Source organism: Schizosaccharomyces cryophilus, assembly GCF_000004155.1.
Source record: "Schizosaccharomyces cryophilus OY26 unplaced genomic scaffold supercont4.2, whole genome shotgun sequence".
NCBI classification, from domain to species: domain Eukaryota; kingdom Fungi; phylum Ascomycota; class Schizosaccharomycetes; order Schizosaccharomycetales; family Schizosaccharomycetaceae; genus Schizosaccharomyces; species Schizosaccharomyces cryophilus.
This window is the reverse complement of record NW_013185625.1, coordinates 990682-1015380: the sequence shown is the minus strand read 5'-3', so window position 1 is coordinate 1015380 and position 24699 is coordinate 990682. Positions and strand designations below refer to the sequence as shown.

The 24699-nt window shown below is 37.2% G+C and overlaps 7 protein-coding genes across 7 annotated transcripts; 3 read left to right on the top strand and 4 right to left on the bottom strand.

Annotated features, from left to right (window-relative positions):
• Positions 1-33: 33 nt before the first annotated feature.
• On the bottom strand, positions 34-665 carry SPOG_01996 (40S ribosomal protein S26; the record flags this gene model as incomplete). Its single annotated transcript, XM_013167100.1, has 2 exons — positions 34-392; positions 542-665. 2 exons carry the CDS (start codon positions 663-665, stop codon positions 154-156), a joined length of 363 nt encoding a protein of 120 aa, XP_013022554.1. The 3' UTR covers positions 34-153.
• A 206-nt stretch (positions 666-871) lies between these two features.
• SPOG_01995 (60S ribosomal protein L14) lies at positions 872-1792 on the bottom strand. Its single transcript, XM_013167099.1, has 2 exons — positions 1650-1792; positions 872-1593 (listed from the first exon to the last, which is right to left on the bottom strand). Exons 1-2 carry the CDS (start codon positions 1755-1757, stop codon positions 1306-1308), a joined length of 396 nt encoding a protein of 131 aa, XP_013022553.1. The 5' UTR covers positions 1758-1792; the 3' UTR covers positions 872-1305.
• Positions 1793-2857: 1065 nt separating this feature from the next.
• Positions 2858-3673, top strand: SPOG_01994 (DUF1763 family protein). The gene has a single exon (XM_013167098.1). The coding sequence runs from the start codon at positions 3071-3073 to the stop codon at positions 3449-3451; it is 381 nt and encodes a 126-aa protein (XP_013022552.1). The 5' UTR covers positions 2858-3070; the 3' UTR covers positions 3452-3673.
• Positions 3550-4873, bottom strand: SPOG_01993 (nicotinamide mononucleotide adenylyltransferase; the record flags this gene model as incomplete). Its single annotated transcript, XM_013167097.1, has 3 exons — positions 3550-3578; positions 3624-3678; positions 3770-4873. The coding sequence occupies 3 exons, from the start codon at positions 4871-4873 to the stop codon at positions 3550-3552; spliced, it is 1188 nt and encodes a 395-aa protein (XP_013022551.1).
• A 2619-nt stretch (positions 4874-7492) lies between these two features.
• SPOG_01992 (ATP-dependent RNA helicase) lies at positions 7493-9143 on the top strand. Its single transcript, XM_013167096.1, has 3 exons — positions 7493-7612; positions 7671-7691; positions 7779-9143. The coding sequence occupies exons 1-3, from the start codon at positions 7546-7548 to the stop codon at positions 8873-8875; spliced, it is 1185 nt and encodes a 394-aa protein (XP_013022550.1). The 5' UTR covers positions 7493-7545; the 3' UTR covers positions 8876-9143.
• Positions 9081-20372, bottom strand: SPOG_01991 (PIKK/TRRAP protein kinase Tra1). Its single transcript, XM_013167095.1, has 2 exons — positions 20226-20372; positions 9081-20146 (listed from the first exon to the last, which is right to left on the bottom strand). The coding sequence occupies exons 1-2, from the start codon at positions 20287-20289 to the stop codon at positions 9225-9227; spliced, it is 10986 nt and encodes a 3661-aa protein (XP_013022549.1). The 5' UTR covers positions 20290-20372; the 3' UTR covers positions 9081-9224.
• SPOG_01990 (potassium ion transporter Trk2) lies at positions 20362-24197 on the top strand. The gene is made up of 12 exons (XM_013167094.1): positions 20362-20671; positions 20714-20868; positions 20933-22004; positions 22043-22998; positions 23050-23052; positions 23106-23125; positions 23174-23414; positions 23464-23530; positions 23584-23654; positions 23708-23726; positions 23791-23816; positions 23918-24197. The coding sequence occupies exons 1-12, from the start codon at positions 20581-20583 to the stop codon at positions 23990-23992; spliced, it is 2796 nt and encodes a 931-aa protein (XP_013022548.1). The 5' UTR covers positions 20362-20580; the 3' UTR covers positions 23993-24197.
• The last annotated feature ends 502 nt before the right edge of the window (positions 24198-24699 follow it).

The following is a 24699-nucleotide window of genomic DNA, read 5'->3' as shown; positions in this document are numbered from 1 at the left end:
GTGTATTTTAGTGACTCCTTCAACTTCCTTTGTTAACGTTTCTTCTCGGGTTCTTTGCTACTACACCTCAAACATTTACAAATCTGATAGGATAACTGACGTATACCAAGTTATAATTTCATTCCCTTCCATATTTAATCTAACATAACCACTTTAGAGGGCAGTCTTTGCAAGGGCAGCAGGGTTAATTCTCTTACCGTCACGGTTGTAACGCATACGAGGAGGAGGAGTGCGGATACGACGGCCGTCACGAGAGCGAACACGAACAACACGGGAGTGAATAGCGCAAGAGACACAGTATTGTAACTTGATGTACAACTTGGGGATCGTGTACTCGCTATAGACAGAAGCCTCGGACATATCACGAATGGCGGCAGTTTCAACCATGTTACCTGAATATATGTTAGTATTACCCTTTTTATCGAAGCGTTTATTAAGAAAAAGATTGTATTTATCCCACGTATAGGTACTCCTACTCTGTCAAAAGAGTAGACTCTTTGAGTCAACAGTTTTGCAATCTTCTCTCGAAAATTTTACATACGGATAGTCCAGCGCTTGATAGCCTTGTCCTTAGGGACGGCACGGCTGCAATTAATGCAGCGAACAAACTTGACGTGGCCACGGCCGTGCTTGTTACGTCCGCAATTTCTTCTCTTTTGAGTCATGGTTTTGCGAAGAACCATAAACAACTTCGTGTAGAAAGTGTTGGAGACCGTGACTGTTCTTTTATTTAAGGAGGTACAACAAAAGAATGATGAATTGATTACAGGTAATTACCGAAACTCTACGTAGCGCGTAAAGGTCTGGTAAATTGAAATGAGCTCAATATCTACATGTATGAATATATAAAATACGTTTTTTGGTGAACCTATACTGCAAATCAACAATTAAATAAAACGTTGTATAGTTTCCTTTTTGACAATGAATCCGTAATAAATCAAACGCTTTTAACTCCTATTAGACATAACTTGAAACGATTAGAGGGCGGACTAGGGCTCTACGAGTCTAGCTATAAGGGGGGATAAACTATTTTACGACCTCCAGCAAATATTTTTAATACAGATTAGAAAACGCAGTGCATTATGCTATTTCTGTAAACAAATCGGTGAAGAGATTTCAAATTCTTGCGAGTTTCTTTCAATGAAGCGAACGTAGAAAAGAATATAGTATCCAATTCAATCTTTTATTTGTAATTATCTATGCATAGATTCATGGCCCTTGCAGTTTTGTTACCTTTTTTTTTGGAGACGTATAAACTTTGTCTATAAGTCTGGCTTTTTACTAGTATACAATGGACAACATTCCTTATGCACTGGCGACAGCAAGCTGGACTTGATTACGACGTTGCTTTTTGTAGCGTACTACAGCAAAACGCTCGAAATCTCCAAGTTGGCTACGAGTTTTCAAAGCCTCCAACTTCTTAGCCCAAGCTGTAGCGGCCCATTTTTGTGAAATGTTTTGAGCTTGCCACTTTTTCGCAACAATTCCACTAGTAGCACCGCGGGGAATACTCATGACAATAGATGTGAGGGTAACTTGACTAAGGCGAACAATTTGACGAGGAAATTCTTGACAGATAGAATCAACAATCACCTGTTTATGAAAAATTAGCATTCTCTCCTTTTTTAGAAAAAAATTGTTCAGCTTACCCTCTTGTGGTCAATAATATCGACAATGGCAGCCAACTTGCCTTTTTGAGGTCCCGCTTTCAATAAAATGATGCGCCCAACCTGAACATATCTTTGAAAACCATTCATTTTTTTTTGAACTAGTCCTGTTGTTTGTAAACAGACAAACCTCCAAAGTAACAAGGCTTTGCTACTTAATAAAAGTGAAATTTTGTGACTGCCTAAACAACAATGCTCAGCGACCTTTTTTATTTCGATGAGAGGATGGCTTTAAAATAATAACGGTAGTATAGGAATTGTTTCATTTTCACTTTTTCCTTTTCCCCTTCTTGTATTCTTTACGACATCACTTCAATTCTTTTTTCTAACAGTTTGTTTACTTAAATCCTTCGTTCCGTCTCGCTATTCATACCAAGGGAAGAATGTATATAAACAAGAAGGGCTAAGCTTGGATGAAAGGACTGTGTAGAAATAACAAGAAAATAGATGTGTTTTCCATTTATTTCCTCTTTAAAACAATGTTATAGTCCTTTTGTCAAAATTGGGTCCCTCGTTAGCATTCATAATATAACAATCCGTTATAAGAATGGAATATTAGCTAATATCAGTTAATATTCATAAGCTTAAAGAATTGTGCTTGATAATAAGTAAACAAAAATTTCAAAATGCAAATTTCTCTTTGAATGCAGAAACTCCGATTAAAATTTACAATTCGTGATTATTGCTATTAATTAGAGAAGCCAGTCACGATGGCAAATATACAGAATAATATATATATGTGTGTCGACAGTCGAAATCTTTAGATCGGAAGATTTGACTGATCAGGCTAAATAAGATTGACACTTAGTCGTTTTCATTTAGTTAATCAGATCCCTGGACATATTACTATTACTCTACGTAGTACTAACACGTCCAATTCCAATAGACAATTTTGTAATTGTACTTATTACTTTCACTCGATTTACATTCTCATAACGTGTGAGATTTCTCCCGTGACACCTTTTCCTTCCTTTTATCGAAATGTATTCTAATATTATACTATTATACGGTTAATATGATAAGTTTCAAAACACAAGCTTGTTATGGAATCATAAAACGAGAGTTACGTTTAAAAATTTATTAAGCTGTAAAAGAAGACAAAAATTAAAAAAGAAAAAATAAAACTAATTCATTTTCAAAACGCGGATTTCTTTTGGAAATTACAAAAAAAAAACCAGACGTTATCCAATATTATTTTCATACGCTATTTCAAAGGTGAAGAAGCAAGCAAAGTTGTAGCTTAGGACCGTCAACTCGTGCAAAGAAAGGTAGTCTCTTCTTGTAAGATTTTGTTTTGTTCTGTTCTCTTTTTTTTATTTTATTTTATTTTTTTTTTTTCAACGCAGAAATACAATGAATATTCATTAAGTTTCCAAATCGTCAAAGCTATCAACTTGAACGTAATGCTCAGGGAAATATCTTCAGCATATCGATCGCTATGGAGAGCTGGAATGGCCGCTGCGCTCTCAACAAAGTTTCCTGGTCATAGATTCGTTTATCGAGATCTCTTAAGAGATGGATTTCGAAATCATAGTCCATCCTACTTTTCTGAACAGCGTGTCCTTCGAACAGTTGACTTTTTACAAGCAGCTTCGTCAAAAGGAACGCTGGAACATAAATTAATGAAAAACAGATTTCACATTCAGATGTTTCGAAGAAAACAGGGCAGGCGGTTGGTACACCTTTCTAATCCAATGGAACGAGAATATTTTCTCTCTGTCTACGATAGTTACGAAGCTTGCCTCTCAAGAATTGGCCAAATCTATGATATCTACCTATTGTAAATTTAGGCGGTACAAGGAATAAGAATGATACGCACTTACTTTGCCTAGGCAGTTTCTCGCATTTATTAAATAACAAAAGAAAAAGACCACACAGTCATTTAACAACTAAATTCCCTTAATCTAACATCTAATAAGAAGAGAATTAGAATAGAATACCCGTTCTTATACATACTGTACAATAAAATTTCGCAATCAGGGACAGTGGACGTAAGAAAGACACGAATCCGCTGTCAATAAAAAAAAAAGAAAAAAAAAAACCTGTAAAAATCAAAGTGTTTCCATCCGAAAAAAAGGGGATTGGTAAAATAAAGCCTTAACAGGTTCAGCATCGCGATAAAGGGAATGTCTCTCTATGTACTGAATAACAGAGTTTGGTAGAAGGTATCGTATGGACATTCCTCTTCGAATAAATAGTCGAACCTTTGTGGAGGATATATCATTATATATTAATTGTTTAATAACCAGGACATTTCCACGATAAGCAAACAAAAGATCATGAGCCAGCAAAAAGGCCCAAACATCACTACCAGTTCGTTCGACGATGACACAGCCAAAGTTTCCAAGTAAGTGATGCAGATCTGATTCAGACCAAACGCCAGGCTCCCCCATACTGGCAATTAAGTCACCCCCAGCCAAAAGCATGATCTTACAGGGACGACGTGATCCATCGGACAAGCGAATACCGCCTCGCTTCTTATTGATTTCTTCATCAAAATGATCTAGTACTTCTGCAGTTCGGGTGTACTTTTGTTGAAGACTTTCCCATGCATCAACCATCAACCAGCTAGAGGTACGCTCGCAAGCCAATTCGCACATACGGACTCGGTGATGAGCAGGTGCCAAGCCTTCCTTTTTGTAATCATCATTGACAGGAGAGAAGTACCCAGCAATTAGTTCCATATTTGTTTGCTCATGAATGGTATCAGTCGCCATTTCAAACATACGTAAATGAAGATAGGTAATTGGAGAATAAGAACCACAAGCAATTAAAACGAGGGGAATCTTGCTTTCATCAATTAGATTTTCACGGAAACGATGATAGGGAAATGCATAGTCATCTAATTGACGAGCTTGACGGACGATACCACGAGGGACTTCTTCCAAGTCTACGACTTCGCCGAAAGGAGCCACGTCACGGCGATCTTGCTGGATGGAGGGACCACCGGAACTTTTTGGAACCCAGGCACGAGTTACACTAGGACGACGGATACGAGCTTCGTGTTCTCGCGCAGCATGCTCACCCAACCAGTCTTCGTCAGGACTGTACTCCTCGGAGCTCTGACCCTGCGAGGGAGCCTTGGGTTCAGGAGTAGCTGAAGGAGTTTGTACTGGGGTTTGTTGAGGGGTGGGTCCAGGTGTCGGTTTCTCGAGCATACTGGTGGTAGAGATTTTTGGCACACCATCCTTGATTGACTTTTCCATGATATCGAAAAGAGAAAAATGACAAAGTAAGACAAAGACAAAAGATAAAAGTTAGAAATAAATTAAAAAAAATCCGTAAACGAACGAGGAAAAACCAAGAAAAGACAAAGCGTTGTTCTAATCAATTAATTCTTCTGCGCCAAAGGATAATTATCTTCTGGAAACAGTCAACGGTTAACGAGTTTAATAAAACAAAAGAAACTTGGGGCCGTGTCGTAACGTTGGTGAATGAAAAATACAAAACAAATAAAGAAAAAGCTAAAGGTAAGCGGTTCTGAAGATTAAAAAGAGCACGATAGAAAAGACAAGAGAAAGTCGTTACTCTATTGGAATCAAAAGGGAACTTCTAAACAATACAAATGAAAGATCAAGCTATGTAAGGCTCGAGAGTTGAAAGCTTGCACGGCTTAAGTTTTTCGTTTGAAGTCCAACGTGGATAAATTGAGTTCCAATTACAATTCGTTGCTAACGAGTGTGTCCTACTCGACTCTTTACTTCTGAGATCGAAGAAGATGTTTGTTTTGTGATCACGTAGATGGTGGAGGTTAAACGCGACACGCTAATGATGAACTTTGTAATAAAAGAAACACTCACGCGTCTTTTTTTGTTTATTTTTTACAGCAACACTAGCCGCTTGAAAAAAATAAATGAATGAGGTTAAAAGAGTTGTTGTTTGCTAAAGAAAGGAGGATTATAGCTTTTGTTTCTGTTTTTACGATTTCTGTTGACATCAAAATTAAGGTATTTGAAGCTTATCTTTATCGCCTATTTACGTTTTGTCTTCTACAGCATTAAATTATTCAACGATTTACAGTGAAGTTCGCATTAAACACTCAGACTTTAATATTATTTTATCTACTATTATATTACTAAAAAGCGAATATTATATCAGATCTCTTCACGCTCAAGGGCGCAAGACTGTACAGTAACTGTACGTAGGAAGGGAGATTTATCTTCCTCAAACTTATCCTTAAAAGCAAGATCATTTTAAAGGGTTTGCATCCTCTTTAATATAAAACAAAATATGAAGTGGTTTTACATTATAAATGAGTAGTAAATAAAATAATTAATAAATTTCTTGTACAAGTCGTCGAGTAAATCTTTCACGGTCAAGCAGACACTGAACCGATTCTGATTCTGATTTCGTTTTTGGATTCTTTGCCTAGCATTGGAGGAAGCAATTCACATATTTAGAATCGGGGTTAAAAGAGAATTGAAACAATCTTCTCCTTAACTAAATATTATAATTTAAACGTACATTGATGGAGACAGACAGCTTCGAATCCAGGTTTTTTACACAGCGCTAATATGAAATGCCATAGAATGCATTGTGAATACCGCAGACAAAAAACATAATAGGATTCCAAAGAAAGCTCTTTGAAAATACAAGCATCGTGATAGGAAAAAGGGAACTTTATCTCTCGCTTTTCATACCTTATTTCGGAATTTTACTACTTCAAGTGTCGCTTTATCATCCTCTGATTTAAAAAGTTGTGAAGGATCCGTTAGAGCATCGATTCGTAACACACACCATCTTATCTAGGAATCCTAGTGCTGACTTTTTCGAATACTTTCAATGCATACATAATAATCACCTAAAGGCCATGGATTACTACACATTCTGTGCAAGGCAAGGTTCTGTGAGTTTCGAGAGGAAACGTCCTTGTCTGTAAAAGACTATGCATCTTGTACAGAAAACCAGAGATTGCGATACCCGCCTAGCTCAATTTCCAAAATTTATGGTCTCAGTCGGCGACTGTCAGAAGTTCAATGAAAAAAAAAAAGGAAACTGTAAATTGAAGATTCTTCGCTTGGGAACATAGAACTATTCAAGACAAACGATTAATACAAGTAACCCGTGATTTCGTTAAGATTTTGTCGTTTCCAATCCTGATCAAGAAAAGACTGAATAGAGAGATTGAAGAAAATTAGCACAACAGCTATCTCTCGAAAAACCTTACTATTCTATGAGGGTTTTAATTCAACTCATTCAACTAGCACAAGCATATTTCATTTCACTTTTTCAATACGATGAACTCGTTTTTTTCGTATGCTCATCTCAAAAATGCTTGATGGGATCAATCAAGCGAAACACTGAGTCATCAAGCTAGCCAGTATAAAGAAAATTGTTTCGTATGGAAGAAATACATTGCTAATTAAATTAAGGCTCCCTTTCATAGTAAAGACCAAAAGTGTTCTATACAGGATGAACCTACATGCACAGTCTTCGAGAAATACATAAATGCGATGGATCCCTTGTATTCAACCGTTCATAGTTCTCTATAATCGACCTAGAAATTTATAGGGATTGAAGTTGAATCACTTTTTCGGGGTGACAGATTTCGAAAATTTCTCTTTGCAGCTTTGCATTGCCATATTTTACTCCATGATTTATAGGACCAAAAGCATAACCGTAAAGTAACTATTTAACAGATGAAAACCATTCAAAACAAAGGGATCTCTTAAAACACAAAAGCATAAATTGAAAAGGTATCCCATCGTGTGTACAAGTTTCTTGCCATACTTAAAGATTTTTTATTTCTATTTCTCAATATTTCTTAATAAAAAATGATGAATAGATTCATAAATTGAAATTTTAGTTGGAACCGTAACTTCGAACTTGGGTAGAACGTACAACGGACGTTCTTCTGAAAAAAACCACATTACTCAATATGGCGGAGGAAGTTATGGATGATATTGAATTTACCACTTCAGAAGATGTGAAAGCAGCTTCTTCTTGTAAGTAAAATGAAAAGAGAAAAAAACATGGCCATTCAATGCTAATACAATTGTCTAGTTGAAGAAATGAATCTGAAAGGTTCGTATAAAAATTGATGATAAAACTAGAATGAAAATAAAACAACTAAAATCAATTTTTTAATGCTTTGTACTTACATTTTTCCAGAGGATCTGTTACGTGGTATTTATGCTTATGGGTATGAAGTTCCTAGTGCTGTTCAAAGCCGTGCAATTACTCAGATTTGTAAAGGGCGAGACGTAATCGCCCAGGCACAATCTGGTACTGGTAAGACAGCTACATTTTCAATCGGTATTCTTCAATCTATCGACCTCTCTGTGCGAGATACGCAAGCTTTAATTCTTTCACCAACTCGAGAATTGGCCGTTCAAATCCAAAACGTCGTGCTTGCTTTAGGTGACCATATGAATATCCAATGTCATGCCTGCATCGGTGGAACATCCGTAGGCAACGACATAAAAAAATTAGATTACGGTCAGCATGTAGTTTCAGGAACTCCCGGTCGTGTAACCGATATGATTCGTAGAAGGAATCTCAGAACTCGAAATGTCAAAATGCTTATCCTTGATGAAGCCGACGAGCTCTTAAATCAAGGTTTTAAGGAACAAATCTACGACATCTACCGTTACCTTCCTCCAGGTACACAAGTTGTCGTAGTAAGTGCTACTCTACCACAAGACGTCCTAGAAATGACAAGTAAATTTACTTCAGATCCTGTTCGCATTCTCGTGAAAAGAGACGAACTGACTCTAGAAGGCTTAAAACAGTACTTTATCGCTGTCGAAAAGGAAGAGTGGAAATTTGATACCCTTTGCGATTTGTATGATACGTTAACAATCACCCAGGCTGTCATTTTCTGTAACTCCAGGAGAAAGGTAGATTGGCTTGCTGAGAAAATGCGAGAAGCAAATTTCACTGTTGCTAGCATGCATGGTGAAATGCCGCAAAAGGAACGAGATACTATTATGCAAGACTTTCGACAAGGAAATAGCCGGGTCTTGCTGTGCACGGATATATGGGCTCGTGGAATTGATGTTCAACAGGTATCTCTCGTAATTAACTACGATCTTCCAACAAATCGTGAAAATTACATTCACAGAATTGGCCGTAGTGGTAGATTTGGCCGCAAAGGTGTAGCTATTAATTTTGTCACAAATGAAGATGTTCGTATTCTGCGGGACATCGAGCAATATTACTCGACGGTTATCGATGAAATGCCCATGAACATAGGTGACATGGTATAAAGAATGCAACCTGGTTAGGATTGGATACATTTGTTTTCTTCAAAAATAGGCTAGGCTGTCTAAGACAAGAAAATGAGAAAAGAAGACATTTTGCTTGCTTGCATATATACAGTTTTTGTTTCAGAAGTGATTTGGTTTTGGTTAATATTAGATTCAAAATACCTGTTTCTTTCGGCACAAAAAAAAGGATACTGTCTTTTTTTTTTAGTTAAAGGCTTAATTTATTATTATTAACCGACACAAACACCTGTAATTTCATCAAATAACATTATATACTTATTTTTTATTTTAGTTTTAGTTTTTATCTCTCTAAGGCATAAAGTCTCATTAAAACCCAAAAATCTTAAATTTACAACCATGCTTGCCAGAGCTGATCCATCTGAGCAAGCTGCTTAGGATTCGTAGCTTGCGATATTAAGTCAATTAGTGTTTGCGTTATTGGTAAATTATCAGGGACATTCTGACTTATGCCAGATGCCCTTCGGGATAGTAATTCAACATTAAGTCTCACCATCTCAAATAATTGCAAACCATGTGGTAAAGATCTCTTTTGTTGCCTATGCCACCATAAAACTTCGTCACGGATATATAGACTAAGGTATTGCCTAATGTCAGCGTCTGAGCTTGAAAAACTCTGAGTAAAACTTATCAGAACACCAACCAACAAGCCTTCTATTCCAATGTCGCCAATTAAATATTGTACAGGAGGAGTCAAACGGAAAGGGACAGCTTCAGGATTGTTGAATGTAGGCTGATTTGAAGTCATCAAAGGTAAAAGGTCTGCCGAAGTAATGCTTCCTGAGCTGCGATTAATATTAATCTTATGAGGAAATCTGCTTCCAACATTGAAAATGTAGGTAATCATCAATAAGTAAGCATATTGCACAGTAAATGTACGTTTAAAAAACCAAAAATCCGAGTAACTATTATAAACTTTACCAAAGTAATCATAATGAATTGTCTCGGGTATAATGGAATCTTTAATCGTGTCCAAAATTTGCATTCTTAAGGCTAGAGCACGTTGACGGTAAACATGTTTCTTTTGTTCCAAAGAATTGTTCTCTAAATTTAATTTATTACCGCGTTTTAATTGAATCAAATTTGATTGCAACTTATTAAAAAAGAAACGAATAGGATGATCAGATGCCATTCCATGTTCTTCACAGTACCAATCATTAATTTTCTGTACCGTTACATTAGCATCATCATCACTCAATATACGCATATGAGAAGATAAAGGAATTGAAATGGGTACATCGAAAGTGATATTTCGACGTCGAACTTCAATTTTCGTCTCCAAGATTGAATTAATAGAGCGTAAAAGCTGATGCATGCGTTCCTCCCGTCTACTATGACGAGTTGCAGGATACTGTAAAGCAAAAGGATACAAAATGCCATCATAGCCTCTCATTGTAAGTCGTTTGTAGCATATATTATGTCCTCTTATAAGATCAACATTGGGGATAAACCTTTCCAAACGAACGAAATCATTATTGCTGTCACGATCCAAAAGATACTGACCGGGAATTTCCACTTCATCAAACTTCTGGTGCTGAAACTCACTTAAATAAAGGCTGCATTGTTCCAAATGAAGACATTTAGGCCGTTGGTCTAAGATTTCTACAAATCGCTTCTTCCATACACGCAACTTATCCACGTAAGCCAGTAATGACAAGTCTTGCTCGACGAAATCTTTCAGAAAAAGTTCTCGAATAGGGGTTGGCAATACATTTTCTGCAAAACGCTGTATGTTAGCCTTCGTCATAGGAAGTTGAGGCGTATTCTTTGTTACAACGCCAAGCCTTGTAATATATTGTAAACCATCGTTCAATAAGGCGACAATCAATCTATACGCATCCTCATCTGGAAAAGATTTAAGACGAGATTGAATCTGATCCACCATAGTTTCCGTCGTTAGGGCAAGCAATGGATACGCAGTTTTTAAGATAGCCATAATATCGCCAGTGATTTGAGAAGGTATACGAGCATTCAAATGGTTTTGTTTTCCATTCATATCACTGCTCATAGATCCTTCATTTATAGGGGTTACGTTAGAGGAGCTTGAAATTGATGCACCTGAGTTCAAATCCCTATTATTAGTATCTGTTGGTAAACTTTCAGTGGAGCCATTTGAAGTAGAAGTTTTGGCTATCGCTGCCATTTGCTGCTTATTTAAAAGAGTATAGTCTTCATAAGCCGTACGAAGTTGAAAATGAAGTGCTTGAGGGTATGTTCTAGCTATTGCTATTAAGATTGCTCGAGTATGTGGTGCTTCATTATGCGACAAAGAAGCTAATAACTGAGGAATAAAAGATATCCAATTCCACACCGGTATTTCAGACTTAAATGAGGAAACTACGGCAGATATGGATCCTTGTGGTCCGTCGATTGAAAGCAACCAAAGAAGGCGGCTTAGGTACTTCTTAGCTTTTGAACTGGAATATAGTGATGCAGCTTGAAGATAACAACTAACGGCATTACAAGCGCGCCAAGTTTCCTGAGGTGACGCATTAAACAAGTTGTCATGGTACAGACCCCATTCAGCCCAAGCCTTTCCTAATGTTAAATCGATTTGTACCGCAGTAGCAAAAGCTTGATTTGCTTCGTCATATTCACCTAGGCTATTTTGGAACATTCCTTTCAAAGTAAAGAATTCGGCTTTTTGAGGATTACGAAAATACATAAGATTAGTATTGTTAATAACTTCTAAGCCCAAATGTATTTCCGATGGGTATTCGTAATGACATTTCGCTTGCTCACGCAATTTCAGAAAAGCCTCTTGTATTTCTATGTTGGGCAGCGTATAGATTTTGGTTAGCTGATTGATGCAAACTTCAGGTAAATGTTGTACCCTAGCAACATGGGCGAATCGATTTATTATCCAAGCCAATTCGTGGTAGCCTCGGTAAAGATACGACGTCGAATTGGTGTTAGAAGCTACATTTGACGCTTGTTGAATGGTTGAAGCCAAGGGTAAGAAAACATTGTTAATGGCTTTAAAAACAGTCTTCCTCCAAGAAACTAGATCACTCCAACAATTAATATCATCCCATATATTAGGCAAACGCTCTCTCCAACTTTGTAGTACAACCTTTATATCTTGAAGCTTGGCGTCTAGGTTTTCAATAGTGGTACTCTCGAGCTGTGTATAGATATTATAAGCTTCCTGCATTTCTGCAAGCTCTTGAAAATGATGCAATAAAGTTGTATGAGATTGGAAAACGCGTTTGGGTAATTGCTGCCATCGGCGTAAAGAAAACTGCATACCCTCATGAATGGTCTTAGCAAATTCGTTCATAGAATCCGATTTTCTACCTCCACTCGTTAAGGAAAGCAGTGCATCCGAGGTATGGCGCCTTAAGCTCACTAAAGGAGAAAGTGTTTTGACCGATTTTTTAATGTTATCACGATCAGTATTCCAGTCCAAAATCCGCCAAGCACTTTCTACGTACAGTTCGTTGCAGCCCTCTTGCTTTGATAGATCTAAAAGAACATCCCACTGATTCAGCTTTTGGGCACACTCAATCCAATGATCATGCCAAAATCCGTTTTCCTGAGGTGAATATGGAATGGCACCAGCACATGTATTTATTTGTGCTTGTTCATAAACCAATTGCGCCTTTTCCCATCTATAGCACTGCTCATAAGACGTGGCGATTTCTGTCTGCAAGTAGCGAGAACGCCGCTTCCATAAGCCAATATATAAGTCGTGCTCATCTAGACCATAATAAACCTCACTAAGAGCATCCAAACAGGAATTTCTATAAATTAACAATTCATCTTCCCTAAAGCCAGGATTATTGCGAAGTGCATTCTCTAAAAGAAGTATGCATTGATGATGTAAACCAAAGTTTTTGCTTAAAAAAGATAATAGCTGCGGCGGTAAAGCAATAAATTTATCAGAAAGTAAAATAGCATTTAGGAACGTTTCCAAAACGCTGGGGACCTTTCCTAGTAATCTAATATGATATTCTTTCGAGAGAATTAAGGTCACAGCTTTAGATGCTGAAGCAACCTGCTCAGAAGTAAAACTGGAAAAGGATGCGTTGAATAAATCCTCCCAAAGTGCGCCAGCCATTTCAGCGTCTATGACTTGCATCTTCGATATTGGAATCATAATGTCTGAAAGCTGAATACCGCTATAATCATCAGAGATTACTTGGTACGCAAGGAGTGCAGTCTTTAAATTGTCATATTCAGATCCAAACTCCGCCTTCGATGACTCTGAAGGTAAATAAGAAGAGAGTTTTGGAAATCGCTTAGGTTTTTTGAAGAAAACACATTTTTTATCAAACTCAAAGCAGTCAATTAGAAAAGAATTCAGCTGGGATAACCAGTATGTATTTGAAAGTGAGTCCCAATGATGCACTCCAAGTAGCTTACAAAATCTGGAATATAAATCCTTAGGAAGGTTTGAACTTATTGTATTAATGAATAGGTCTCGAATTTTGGAGTCTAAACTTCTGGTACCCAACAGGTACACAGCCTCAAGTCGATAGAGGAGCTCACTGCCTTCGTACTCCTTCATTCCAAAAACATCATGGATAAAATAAAGATAGTCGGAAAAAAGATTTGAGTTGTTTAGACTCGTAAATCTACTTTCAAACGAAACCATTTTTAATAATAATGCAGCTTTTTCCTTAAGGGTGGGGATCGAAGCCTGGAAATTGACAACCCAATTGCGAACAGCATTAAAAATGAAAGAACAGATTTTTTCATTCGTTGACTTTTCAATGATTTGAACCAATGCGCTAAGAAACCACCTTCGTTGATCGTTTAAATCACAAACATAAGAACAGCCCAAATCAGTCATTGTCATAAGAACTGAATTTACTTCATCTATTGCAGATACGGGTTGCATACTCATTGCTGGTGTTGGGATTGCTTGCGCTCCTAAAGAAAGTGCCTCCTTCGTTACCTTATGAAAAGAACGCATAAAAGCTGCAAGCAAATTGTTGGAAGCATTTTTCCTTGACAGACAGCACTTTAAACATGACAAAGCGACATCCAGTTGGGATCCAGATAGCAATTGCCTTTCAGTCCATTCACTAACAGTACTCCAGATCTCGGCAATTCCGGGTGCATTTATTAAGGAAGGACGGACATTGGGTAAAGAAAGAACCGAAGAGACGAAATTACTTAATGGAGGCTGAACTATAGTATGTTCGTTTTGTAATGATTGTACCAAAAGCACTTTCAAATCGTTGAAGTTTTCTAATATCCATGCATCGTCTGCAGTCTTTATAACTATAGACAATGTCTTCAAAGAATTTGCATACATTATTGAGTTAGACTCAGTTGAATCAAAATGTGCTATACTTTTTGTGAAAAAAGTAAGTTTCATTCCGAGATTGGACCATTCTTTTAAGGAAAAAAGCTGTTCAAGTACATCCGCTGCTTCTTTGCATAAGCCTTCGGTATAGAGCTCTGAATACAGGCAAATAAATCGAAACAAAAAACTTAATATGGCGCGCTTCTGATTATTTGTAAAAAGTTCGGTTTTTTGTTCAAATCTCTCGGTTTTATCCCAGGTGACTAGCATTTTCACAAGGTTCAACGATAGTGAACGAATTTCCAAATTTGGATTTGGAATTCCTCCTAACTTATATAGCGAATCGATAATTATAGATATATAATTTGATCTATACGAATAAAAGAAGGAGACATGTGAGCTTAAAAAGTCAAGAACATTTAGCAGTTGTGAAATATTTTGACTTTGACTTTTCATCATTTGTAATGGAAGCTTAACCAGATGGTCTGACAATTCATTCGATGAAGACATAGATGAGAAAATGCATTCAAAAGAAGACTTCACCGTATGCCTGACCTCGACGGGAGAGCTTTTAAGTAATGCCTTATAGACGAGTCTAGGTACAAAAACTGGGGCGGAGAATACAGAACTTAAAATAGACAGAGAATAAATAGATAGCTGTTTAATTATAATGTCTTCAGAATTTGCTAAAGCGCAACATAAAGACATTATTTCTTCGCTGAATTTTTCTAATACCTTGTAATTATTCCTGAGAAAAAAGAGTATAATCTGCAGAGTTCCCATACTGACCCCATCATCATAAGAAGTCCCAAGCTTACTGGAAAGATCTTTCAAATAGAATTTGTATAGTGAATAAAACCATGCTTGACATGATTCGACATCCGCTTTAGACTGGTTAAAAAATTGCAGTAAGACATCATTGATAAGAGCATTCTTAAATTGTAATGAATTTTTTGAACTTAAAAAGTTGAATAGTAAACTTCGAAGTTTTAACTCAAAATTTTCAGCGAGACTGTTCTGAAGATGCTTTGTTAATGTGATCATAAGAGTATTGGATAGATAATACTCAATACTCTGAAAGGCAGCTAACAGATCCAAACCAGAATCAAAATCTTTTATACAGTGGTCGTATATTTTCAACAGAAAATCACACAATTGTATTAAAACCCTTTCCCAGGATGTAATAAAAGTGATGGTTCCTCCATTATTGATTAGATCTCCAATAATCTCAACAGCATTTGTAAGTCCTTTGAAAAATGAATTTTTTTCCTTAAAAAAAGAAGGATCTCTAGTAAATATTTCACAAGAAACTTCTAATGCAAAAGAATATCTCGTGTTGTTCGATGTGGGCACTTCCGTAGTCAATATTGAGCGAAAAACACTCCAGCGTTCCTTCACTATAAGCATTAAATTTTCAGATTCCTCTAGTCGAAGTAGTTCAATAAAAAAATTGGTGCAAATCGAATCATCAATTCTGGCATAGAAAAAATCCCAAGCATCATGTGGATAACGATTAATGTATTTCAGTAATGGGATACCAAAGTAGTTAGGACAAGTACGATTAAGCTTCATTTCGATGTCTAATACGCATTTCAATAGATCTATCATGAATTGATTTGCGTTATTGGGAAGCAAATGGAATATGTTAATAAGAGCCTGGATAATTTTCATCTCAGTTTGAGAAGCCAAAGGCATCTTCGATATCTCACGTAAATTTATTGTGTCACGAAGAGCAATCAGATGATCCAAGAGTTTCCTGCCAATTTCGACTTTAAAATAGTTAGTCAAAAGAGAAAGTAATCTAGCAAGTCCTTCCAAACCAGCAACAGTGAGCCGTTTATGATCGGATATATTAAACAGTATCGGACGCAACCCAGTCTGTAATAACTCTTTTGGTAGCTTCTGATCCTCTTTTAAAGCGTATTGCAACCCAGCAAATGCTGCTTCTATAACTTCATTAGATTTCACATAGAGTGATTTAAAGAACACAGAAATAATTTTTCCTCTTAAGTGAACATGCTGAGGATCAGTCAAATCAAATTTACAGATTATAGAACTTAGAAGATTAATACAGACAACCCTTAGTCTCACAAGGAATGCTGCATTCTTAAAGTGGGAGGCTTTGTTATGGCCTATCAAAGCATCATCATCTGCACCTGCTAGAGCAACGGTTTCGTGTATTATTCGCATTACTTCATCCGTTAACGATATTAAATGATCATCCAGCCCTATAAAATAATAAACAGCATCTATATGTCCGATTTGTATATGAAAAGGAAGGGCCCGTAACGGCTTGGCAAAAATGGGTCCCAAAAGCCTTTCTTTGAAAGGAGAAACAAGCTCCGAGATAGGGATACTAGACACGGCGGATAGTAGTGATAACAATTCTCGGGTCGAATTCCTCACAACTGAGTTGTGGTTGGATAATTCCAATACTAGGTGACCTAAAACTCCAGGAGCGATTTTAGTATCCTTAGTCGTGTAAATTTTCTCAAATAAACATTTAAGAACATCCATAACTGTCGTTTTACATATTGAAGGCACTTCAGGAGTAGTGTCTTTGAGCGTAAAAAATAATGCAGTTAAAATATCAGCTTGTCTATCAAACAACCATAAAGGTGAGCATTCCTGTTCAATTAAAACCTTAAGACCAAGGCAACCACCGTGCTTATGATGCCATTGACAGTCATAGCATTTGTGTCTGAAATCAGAGAGCAAAACCTCAAAAATCGGTAAGATATAAGCCTTCTGGGAATCATCAAAAAGGACAGAAGCAAATTCAAACATGAAGTTCAAGATATAGGTGACTGAATTTCTGACTCTTTCATCATCTTCGCACATCACTTTCGCTAAGCAATGAGAAAAATAATGAGAGCTTAGGACCGGTTCTTTACGAGAATATAATAATGATTCATTATTACCGTCTTTGCATAAATCAACAGCATAAAGTAAGTCATAGACAAGAATGTTAGCGGCGAGCACTTTCAAACTTTGTAATGCACTCTCACGTAAGCCTTCATTGGAGGTAGCTATAAATAAACCATAAGTAGCACGGGAAAGGACCAAACTCTCAACCGAATTGTCATCTATTTTACAGAAAAAATCTCGACCTGTGCCACGATTAGTAGCAAAAGAGTAAGGTCTTTTAAAGTCAACCTTTGATTGTAGCAGCTGTCTAGCACTGACTTTAATGCGAGAGGTTATACTATCTACATCACCTGTCCGGTGAAAGAAAATCCTCGTAATTGTCGTAAGATAGTTAAAAGACTGTCTTTTGATATCGATATCTAAATTTTGCCTAGTCAGCATATTTACAGCGGGATCCACATAATTCAAGTAATGTAATAATTGAGTTTGGTCAGTTCCTCTAATATCCACAAGCATAGTGAAATCTCTGGCAGAAGAAGAATTTACGCTCAACTTGTGAATTTTATTAAGAAGTTTTCGATTTCTTCCTCCTAATTTACCAAGGATTCTAAGAGCATTGTGACTATATTGATGACTGTATGGTAAAGGTTGAAGATGGCCCCATAAAGCATCCATAAGCTCATCAATAATAGGAGCCATAATTGGATCCAAGAAATCAGGAGTCAAATTATCCAGAAATAGTTCGAAAGTCCTCAAGCCTTGGTTTACCAGTTCTTGGCCACTTTTCAGAGAGTTAACCAACGGCTTCATTAAGTAGCTCAAGTACGGCAGAAGAAGACTAAGTCGGACAGGAACAGTTAAGCAAAGTTCAGTAAATAAATCTCTTTCTTTTTGAGATTTGGCGGATGCCAACAAGGAGTTGAAGGCTTCCAGCAAGGCATGTAAGAGGGGCATTATCTCTTTATATAAGCTATCAAAACGACCACCGCCAATACCTCTAAAGAGGGCGCGTAGAAGCAGATAGTAATTAATAGAGTTTTTAGAGTTGGGCGCAAATTTCATGCATTTTATGACCATCTCAGAAACATAAGGTCGTAAAACAGTTTCGTTTTTCTGAGCAAATAAAGAAACAGTAACAAAGGATAGTCGGAAAAGCCTTAACATAACGGAACCATGTCTTTCGTCGGAAGAACCGAGTTCGCCCAGTTTTGAAAGTAGAAAGCGAAGTAAAACATTTAGAAATCTAGAAGATGTACTTTCATTAGAAAGAAGAAACTGGGGAATATGAAAAAGAGTAAGGTTTAATTTGAGTTGTTCAAAAAACATAGGCAAATTGGTTTCAAAAATTTCAATGAATAATGGCGGTTCAAGGTGAATAAATATTGTTGCAAATACTTCCAAGCAATCCTTTTCATCTTTATTTTTGGGAAGGGTGGAGGTTAATGGCTTATCTAGATTGTCTTCATTACCGGCATAATACATTTCCCAGTAAACTTCGTCAGGCCGGAAAAAAGAAAGACCCTTTGCAACCTCAATAAAAAGCTTCTTAAAAATCTGAGTTTCTTGAATAGCCGTCGACTTTTCAATGTTATTAAGGTGGAGATTTGAAGCCTCGAAGCTGCGAGCTTTACACATGCGCAACCCATACATCAATGCACGTAATCCGAGCATTAGATTTTTAAAAAGAAAAGATCCATCCTTTTCCATTGAAATAATAGATGGCAGTTGTTCTTCTATGTGAAACTTTGCAGAACCATCCTTCCGCTGTACAGCTTTTTCGTTTTGTTGTTGAAACCTTCCTTGTAACTTATAATTTAATTCATGAAATTTGGCTATAAAAGCATCAAAAATAAAGAAAAGGAGAGAGATCGAGTCAGCGGGATTGGGAAGGCTTATGATGCGATCAATCATATTTAAAACAAGTCGAGCTCCCATAGTTTGTAAACCAATACTTAAACTTGGGTCATGTAGATTATGTGAATAAATAGTAATGGCTTTTCGAATCTGCTCACTACTAACTTCGTTACGAATGTGATGAAGCAAGTCGGCTAAAGTGCTATAAGCAAGCGGTCGCAATAGTTCCCTAGAAGCAACACCTTTACCGAGTAGAATGTTAGGCTCAAGCAAGGAATCCAAGACTCCAATAAATAATCTTCGTAAATTCGTAGACAGTATGTGCCGACTGGCCACCAGTAACTCCTTTCGAGCAAAACACATGTCATAAGGACATCTCCGCAAAAGCTTTACGACAACCAATGGAATTATTTCCCTGTTGCTAAACGTTTCTGGAAAAGTTCTTAATATGTAAGCTACAAATGAGAGTGTTTTCACCTGAGCCATAAAAACGGACCTGTATGCGCTCTTATTTTTGACAGCTCTGATGAAATCGAAACTAATATCTTCATTTACCCTCCCAGACAAATCATCTGGAATTGGGACATTGATTTGAAGGATATCCAGAAGAAAAGGGAGGAGTAGCTGTACATTACTTGTCGCAGATTGCCGGAGGACTTGAAGGATGAGCACAATTACAACTGGACATTCGATAAACACACGAAAGCTTTGAAGAGCCGGCTGAAGTTTCTTGTCTCGTGCAGACGGATGGTTCATTTGTTGATGTAGGTCCAATGCCTCTTTGTATAGGTAGCTTCCTGCAGCAGACGTAAATAAAAGGGTATGATCATCAACGGAAGAAGATAGGGTACTGCTTTTTGGAAAGCAAAAAGGGATGGTGGAAGGGAGTTTACGGGCTAAAGAAACGACCAAATCAAAGAAGCTTTGAGCGCAACCATGAATAGAGGCTTTGAAAGACTTGAAAATATCCATGATCATTTTTAGGCAATATATCGCAATTTCGTCATTTTCTGCTCGTATAAACCAGACTAATCGAGTAACACATAGTTCCGCGTAGGGTTGGAATTCGTCTTTATGAGCACATTGTTGTAATAAACTCAAAGCATTTCGCTTTACTTCATTTTCGAGAGAGTCGGAATCAAAAGAAACCTCAAAGGACTGTACAAATTCTAATAAAAACGGTATCCATGATGCGTATATGGTGCTTAAATTCTGAGCACTTGAGAAAGGAAACTCTTTATTGAAAGAAGCAAGGATATCGTTTTTTTTACCCAAATCTTTAAATCTCTGTTAGCTGTCACTTTCTTTTTTCATCTTCACACAATACTTGCTTCCTAGCCCTCATGAGTAACATACCAAGGTTGTCAGTTTTCAGTGACTCAAATGAGTCTTCCAGAGTAATCCTTAGGTCTTCTCCCATAATTAATTCTGTCCCATAAGGCGTATTTAAGTCTCTATAAATCGCTTATGAACAGAAAATATGGAAATAACTCTGAAAACAGTGGTTCAAATCGACTCAGTAAGCTGATGTTGTTCATGCTGTCTCAGGTCTGAGAGTATATACCGATATCGCTCCGTTTCGCTAAAATGTGCTACTGCCATCAACAACTTGCTTGGCATAACCAAGGAAAAGAATTACTTTGATCATTCTGCTTAGAGCAATCCAATTCAGTGGACTGTATTTTCGAGAACATTTTCAAAAAGAAATGCAATGTCAATAATAAACGGGAAAAGACCTTTCAATTTGTTGAAGGCTTGTAAACATTATATGGACAGACGATTTCAATTTCTTGAATACCATTGTATGTATGAAGTTTGAAATAGGAAGCTGACAAGACACATAGATATGTTTATCATTGGAATGACTATCTTAAACTCCATCATTTTGTACGCTAGTGGACATCTACAATACATCGATGCTTTATTCCTTGCTAGTGGAGCCGTTACGCAAACAGGTATTCCTACAGTAAATATGACAGATATCTCGATATATCAGCAAGTAAGTGTTAACCAAAATAAAGAAACTTCTGTTGCCGTAACAATGCTAACGCCGTTATTTATAGCTTACGTTGTTATTGTTCGCTGCCTTAAGTACTCCGGTTGCCGTCAATTTGGGTCTTACAATTATGAAATTGTACTTCTACAATAGACGTTACGACAAGGTAATGAAAGGTAATCGCTTAAAAATGACTTATACCTACAACACATTTCGCCGTAATGATGGACCAGAACCCAACAAGGTAGGTGGTCGAAAAATCCAAGTGTTGTTGGATCAAGGAAACCGATTACGTCGTCCAATTGTTCCTCAGAAAGATTCTCGAGAACTCGAGGAACCACCGCAGCCCAAACGAAAGTTTTCTCGCTTTCGCCGCTCACTAAGCACATTTCCTAGACAAAATACACTTCCTAACCTTCCGTTCTTTAGATTCCCAAGGAAGTCAGTAGACCTGGAAAAGCAAGATCAAACTGCAGGAAATAGTTCTTCTCCGATTCCGTCAGGTCATGGTGAACAAGATCATCCTCCCCCAAGTGAGTATGCCACAAGGGATGTAGACTATTCAAGTGCTTCGTCCTCCTCAAATCATAATGAAGAAGACCATTCTAGTCAAAACGGATATTCCTCCCAGGACTTGGATTATTCAAACCCTCCATCTCCTTTGGACCGTAGAGAAGAACGGGACCATTCGACTCATAGTGAGTATGCTCCAAGGAACGTTGACTACTTAAGTGCTACTAGAGATGATTCATCAGATGAAGTTAATGTATCATCCAAGCAGTCTAATGAATCGAACGACCTTGACTCTTCGACTCGAATAAATGAACATGATAACTCGACTTCATCTAATCGCACCGACTTCTCAACCCCAAAAGAAACAGAAAGTGGTATTTCCCCCCTTCATAGCGCTAATTCGTATCCTTCAGAGTATAACATTACGCGTACCGATAATGATCCTCGCTCATCGACTAATCAACCAGAGGAAACCTCCGCTCCTCCCGATAACTTAGACCAAATATCTACTTCTGGACTCGCTGAACAGCAGGAAGTGTCCAACCCTGGGGAAGCAACAAGTCCAAGAATCACAATTGCAACACCTCCTGTGCCTGATCATGAACGAAAGCCAGTTCATACAACGGGTATGTTCATATATGCTTTTTTTGTATTAACGTTTTAGGTTATGATGAGGATTCCAGTGCGAAGAAATCTCCTATGTCTTTTGGCAGAGCCAATAGAGGTAAGACATTTTCCATGACACACCGTACCACAGAAAATAGACGTTCAATGTCTCTTTTTCCCCGTCAGCTTACAAAAACATTTACGTCGAATTTACCTGAAGTCTTCAGAGGTAGCAATACTCTTCGTTCTAGAAACTCATCCACTACCTTGCCATATCTTTCTTATCAACCTACGATTGGCAGAAACTCTGCATTCTATGCTCTATCCGCCGAAGAAAGAGAAGAACTAGCTGGGATCGAATACCAATCTCTTAAAATACTGACTATTTTTGTATCGTTGTATTTTCTTCTATGGCATATTCTCGGCATGATTGCCTTCCTTATATTCATATATACTGCAAAGGTTTCCGGAAAAGTATGTACGGACGCAGGAATCAATCGTGGATGGTGGGCGTCATTTACCTCCGCCTCTTTATTTAATAATATTGGTTATGCTTTACATGATGATTCTTTAAATCAATTCCAAAAAGCTATATTTCCACAGGTTTTGGGAACCATCTTGATATTAACGGGCAATACATTTTTTCCGATTGGTCTAAGGCTGACGATTTGGATTTCATTGTACTTTAGCAAGTACTTTACACCGCATTATCAGCAATCATTAATCTTTTTACTTGAGCATCCACGTCGCAGCTTTACACTGTTATTTCCGTCAAAAACGACATGGATTTTGACCGCTAACTTGGTGTTTTTGAATTTGCTTTCATTTTTCTTTTTTATGGTGTTAGACCTGGGTAATCAATATGTGAAGCAAATTCCAGTTGGCTATAGAATTATGAATGGCATTTTTCAAAATGCATCTACTCGAGCGGCTGGCTTTACGGTTATTGACATTGGGCAGATTGCTCCAGCAGTAATCGTAAGCTATATGTTTATGATGTACATTTCAGCTTATGTACGTATTTAATCGTTTTGATGTGGGAATGAATTTACTAACCATTGTTAGCCGGTACGCAAAGCCCAGCATGTCTAGAGATAAACTTACTAACCTTAGGGAAAAAGGTTGCTATGAGTATTCGACAGTAAGTTCATATATAGTTGCAAATGATGGCTAACTTACCAATATCTAGAACCAATGTATACGAGGAACGATCTTTGGGAATTTATTCTCCAGCTGCAGATGTAGATAATGACAGCGATACTGACAATTCAGGAGAGAAAGGCGATTCAGACATGCAGGCCAAACCAAGAAGGACCTATTTAATAGATCATATTCAACGTCAGTTAAGTCATGATTTATGGTATATGTTTTTTGGGTTTTTTATTATTACTATTTTGGAAGGACCTAGGTTGGAGAAACCAGGTGAACCTGTAAGGAAAAGATGCTATTTTCTGTAACTAAAAATCTAACTAAAGCTAGCAATATACGCTGTTTTCTGTTTTATTTGAGGTTGTTTCGGGTTATGGTACAGTCGGACTTAGTCTAGGTAAGCATAAAACGGAAGAATGTTTTGACCGTCCCACTAACAAAGATCAAAAGGCTATAATAATGCGCCATCTCTGTCGGCCCATTTTCGAAAAATTAGTAAACTTGTGATGATAGCATTAGAGGTATGGAATGATGAAAGATGTACACTTGAAAACGCATACTAACGAAGAAATAGATTCGTGGAAGGCATCGAGGTAATAGACCTGAATTCTAGTTTGGTAATTTCGCGAACGTCGTATGGCTAACCCATGTATTTAGGATTGCCGAGTGCCTTGGATCGAGCAGTAAGTCAACGATTCGAAATCTTTATGGATGCTGATAGATTTCGGCAGAGAGATTGTTTTGTAGATAGAGTGATGATTGCTAAACGATGTGAAATGTATAGGTACTTATGCCCTCTGAGAAAAATTTTGATCGGGAAGAAGAGGATTACATTCGAAAACATGGAAAGAAGAAATGAATTTCATTATTTATGGCATTAACCGTGTCACCTGTATAACGTACATATTAAGGAAGAAAAAAAAAAGAAAAACTTGGTTTTTTATGACACTTTCTTGAGTGATGGAAGTGATAGAATATTATTTATTACATAGGTTCATGAGACAATTTGAAGTATGTACTTGAAAGTTTTGAGTACGATGAGAAGACAAAATTCAAGTAGGAACGGTTTGAATTCGCGCCATTTTAATCTATAACAATAAGCTGAAGAAAACTCTCTTTACACAAAATGATTGAGAAAAAATAATAATGGTAGTGATAATAAATGTGAAGCATCGTTGTAAGGTTTTAAAGTCCTTATAATATCTTCTTATGATCAGCTTATTTATTATATCCCGTATCTAAAAAGGATCAAGCGCATGCGTACATCTGAAGCAAAACAGCTCAAATAGGGAGGTCGGAAGGGATCGGTAATTAGCAAAAGGGTTTAGGGGATTCAACAATTCATAGGGGAGGTTCGGTGAAGAAAAATAGGCTTTACTTAAACGGGGGATAAGTTAGTATAATATTTTTTTATTATGAAATGAGTAGATAAACACTCACGCAGACGAAAAAAAGAAAAAAGAAATAGCAACGCAGAAGATTATTAAAGCAAAATTTTTTATAAAGGTAAACCAAAAGAATCCTCAGTGCCTATTGGATATGTTTCAATCTAGGTGATGGAATCCT

Bases quoted from the DNA above. Each gene is read 5' to 3' on its own strand.
- SPOG_01994 (XM_013167098.1), top strand. From the start codon at position 3,071: ATGCTCAGGGAAATATCTTCAGCATATCGATCGCTATGGAGAGCTGGA.
- SPOG_01992 (XM_013167096.1), top strand. From the start codon at position 7,546: ATGGCGGAGGAAGTTATGGATGATATTGAATTTACCACTTCAGAAGAT. The intron at 7,613-7,670 runs GTAAGTAAAATG...ACAATTGTCTAG, and splicing joins TGTGAAAGCAGCTTCTTCTT to TTGAAGAAATGAATCTGAAA. The intron at 7,692-7,778 runs GTTCGTATAAAA...ACATTTTTCCAG, and splicing joins TGAAGAAATGAATCTGAAAG to AGGATCTGTTACGTGGTATT.
- SPOG_01991 (XM_013167095.1), bottom strand. From the start codon at position 20,289: ATGGGAGAAGACCTAAGGATTACTCTGGAAGACTCATTTGAGTCACTG. The intron at 20,147-20,225 runs GTATGTTACTCA...AGAGATTTAAAG, and splicing joins ACTGAAAACTGACAACCTTG to ATTTGGGTAAAAAAAACGAT.
- SPOG_01995 (XM_013167099.1), bottom strand. From the start codon at position 1,757: ATGAATGGTTTTCAAAGATATGTTCAGGTTGGGCGCATCATTTTATTG. The intron at 1,594-1,649 runs GTAAGCTGAACA...TTTCATAAACAG, and splicing joins ATATTATTGACCACAAGAGG to GTGATTGTTGATTCTATCTG.
- SPOG_01990 (XM_013167094.1), top strand. From the start codon at position 20,581: ATGTCAATAATAAACGGGAAAAGACCTTTCAATTTGTTGAAGGCTTGT. The intron at 20,672-20,713 runs GTATGTATGAAG...CAAGACACATAG, and splicing joins TCAATTTCTTGAATACCATT to ATATGTTTATCATTGGAATG. The intron at 22,005-22,042 runs GTATGTTCATAT...TTAACGTTTTAG, and splicing joins AAAGCCAGTTCATACAACGG to GTTATGATGAGGATTCCAGT.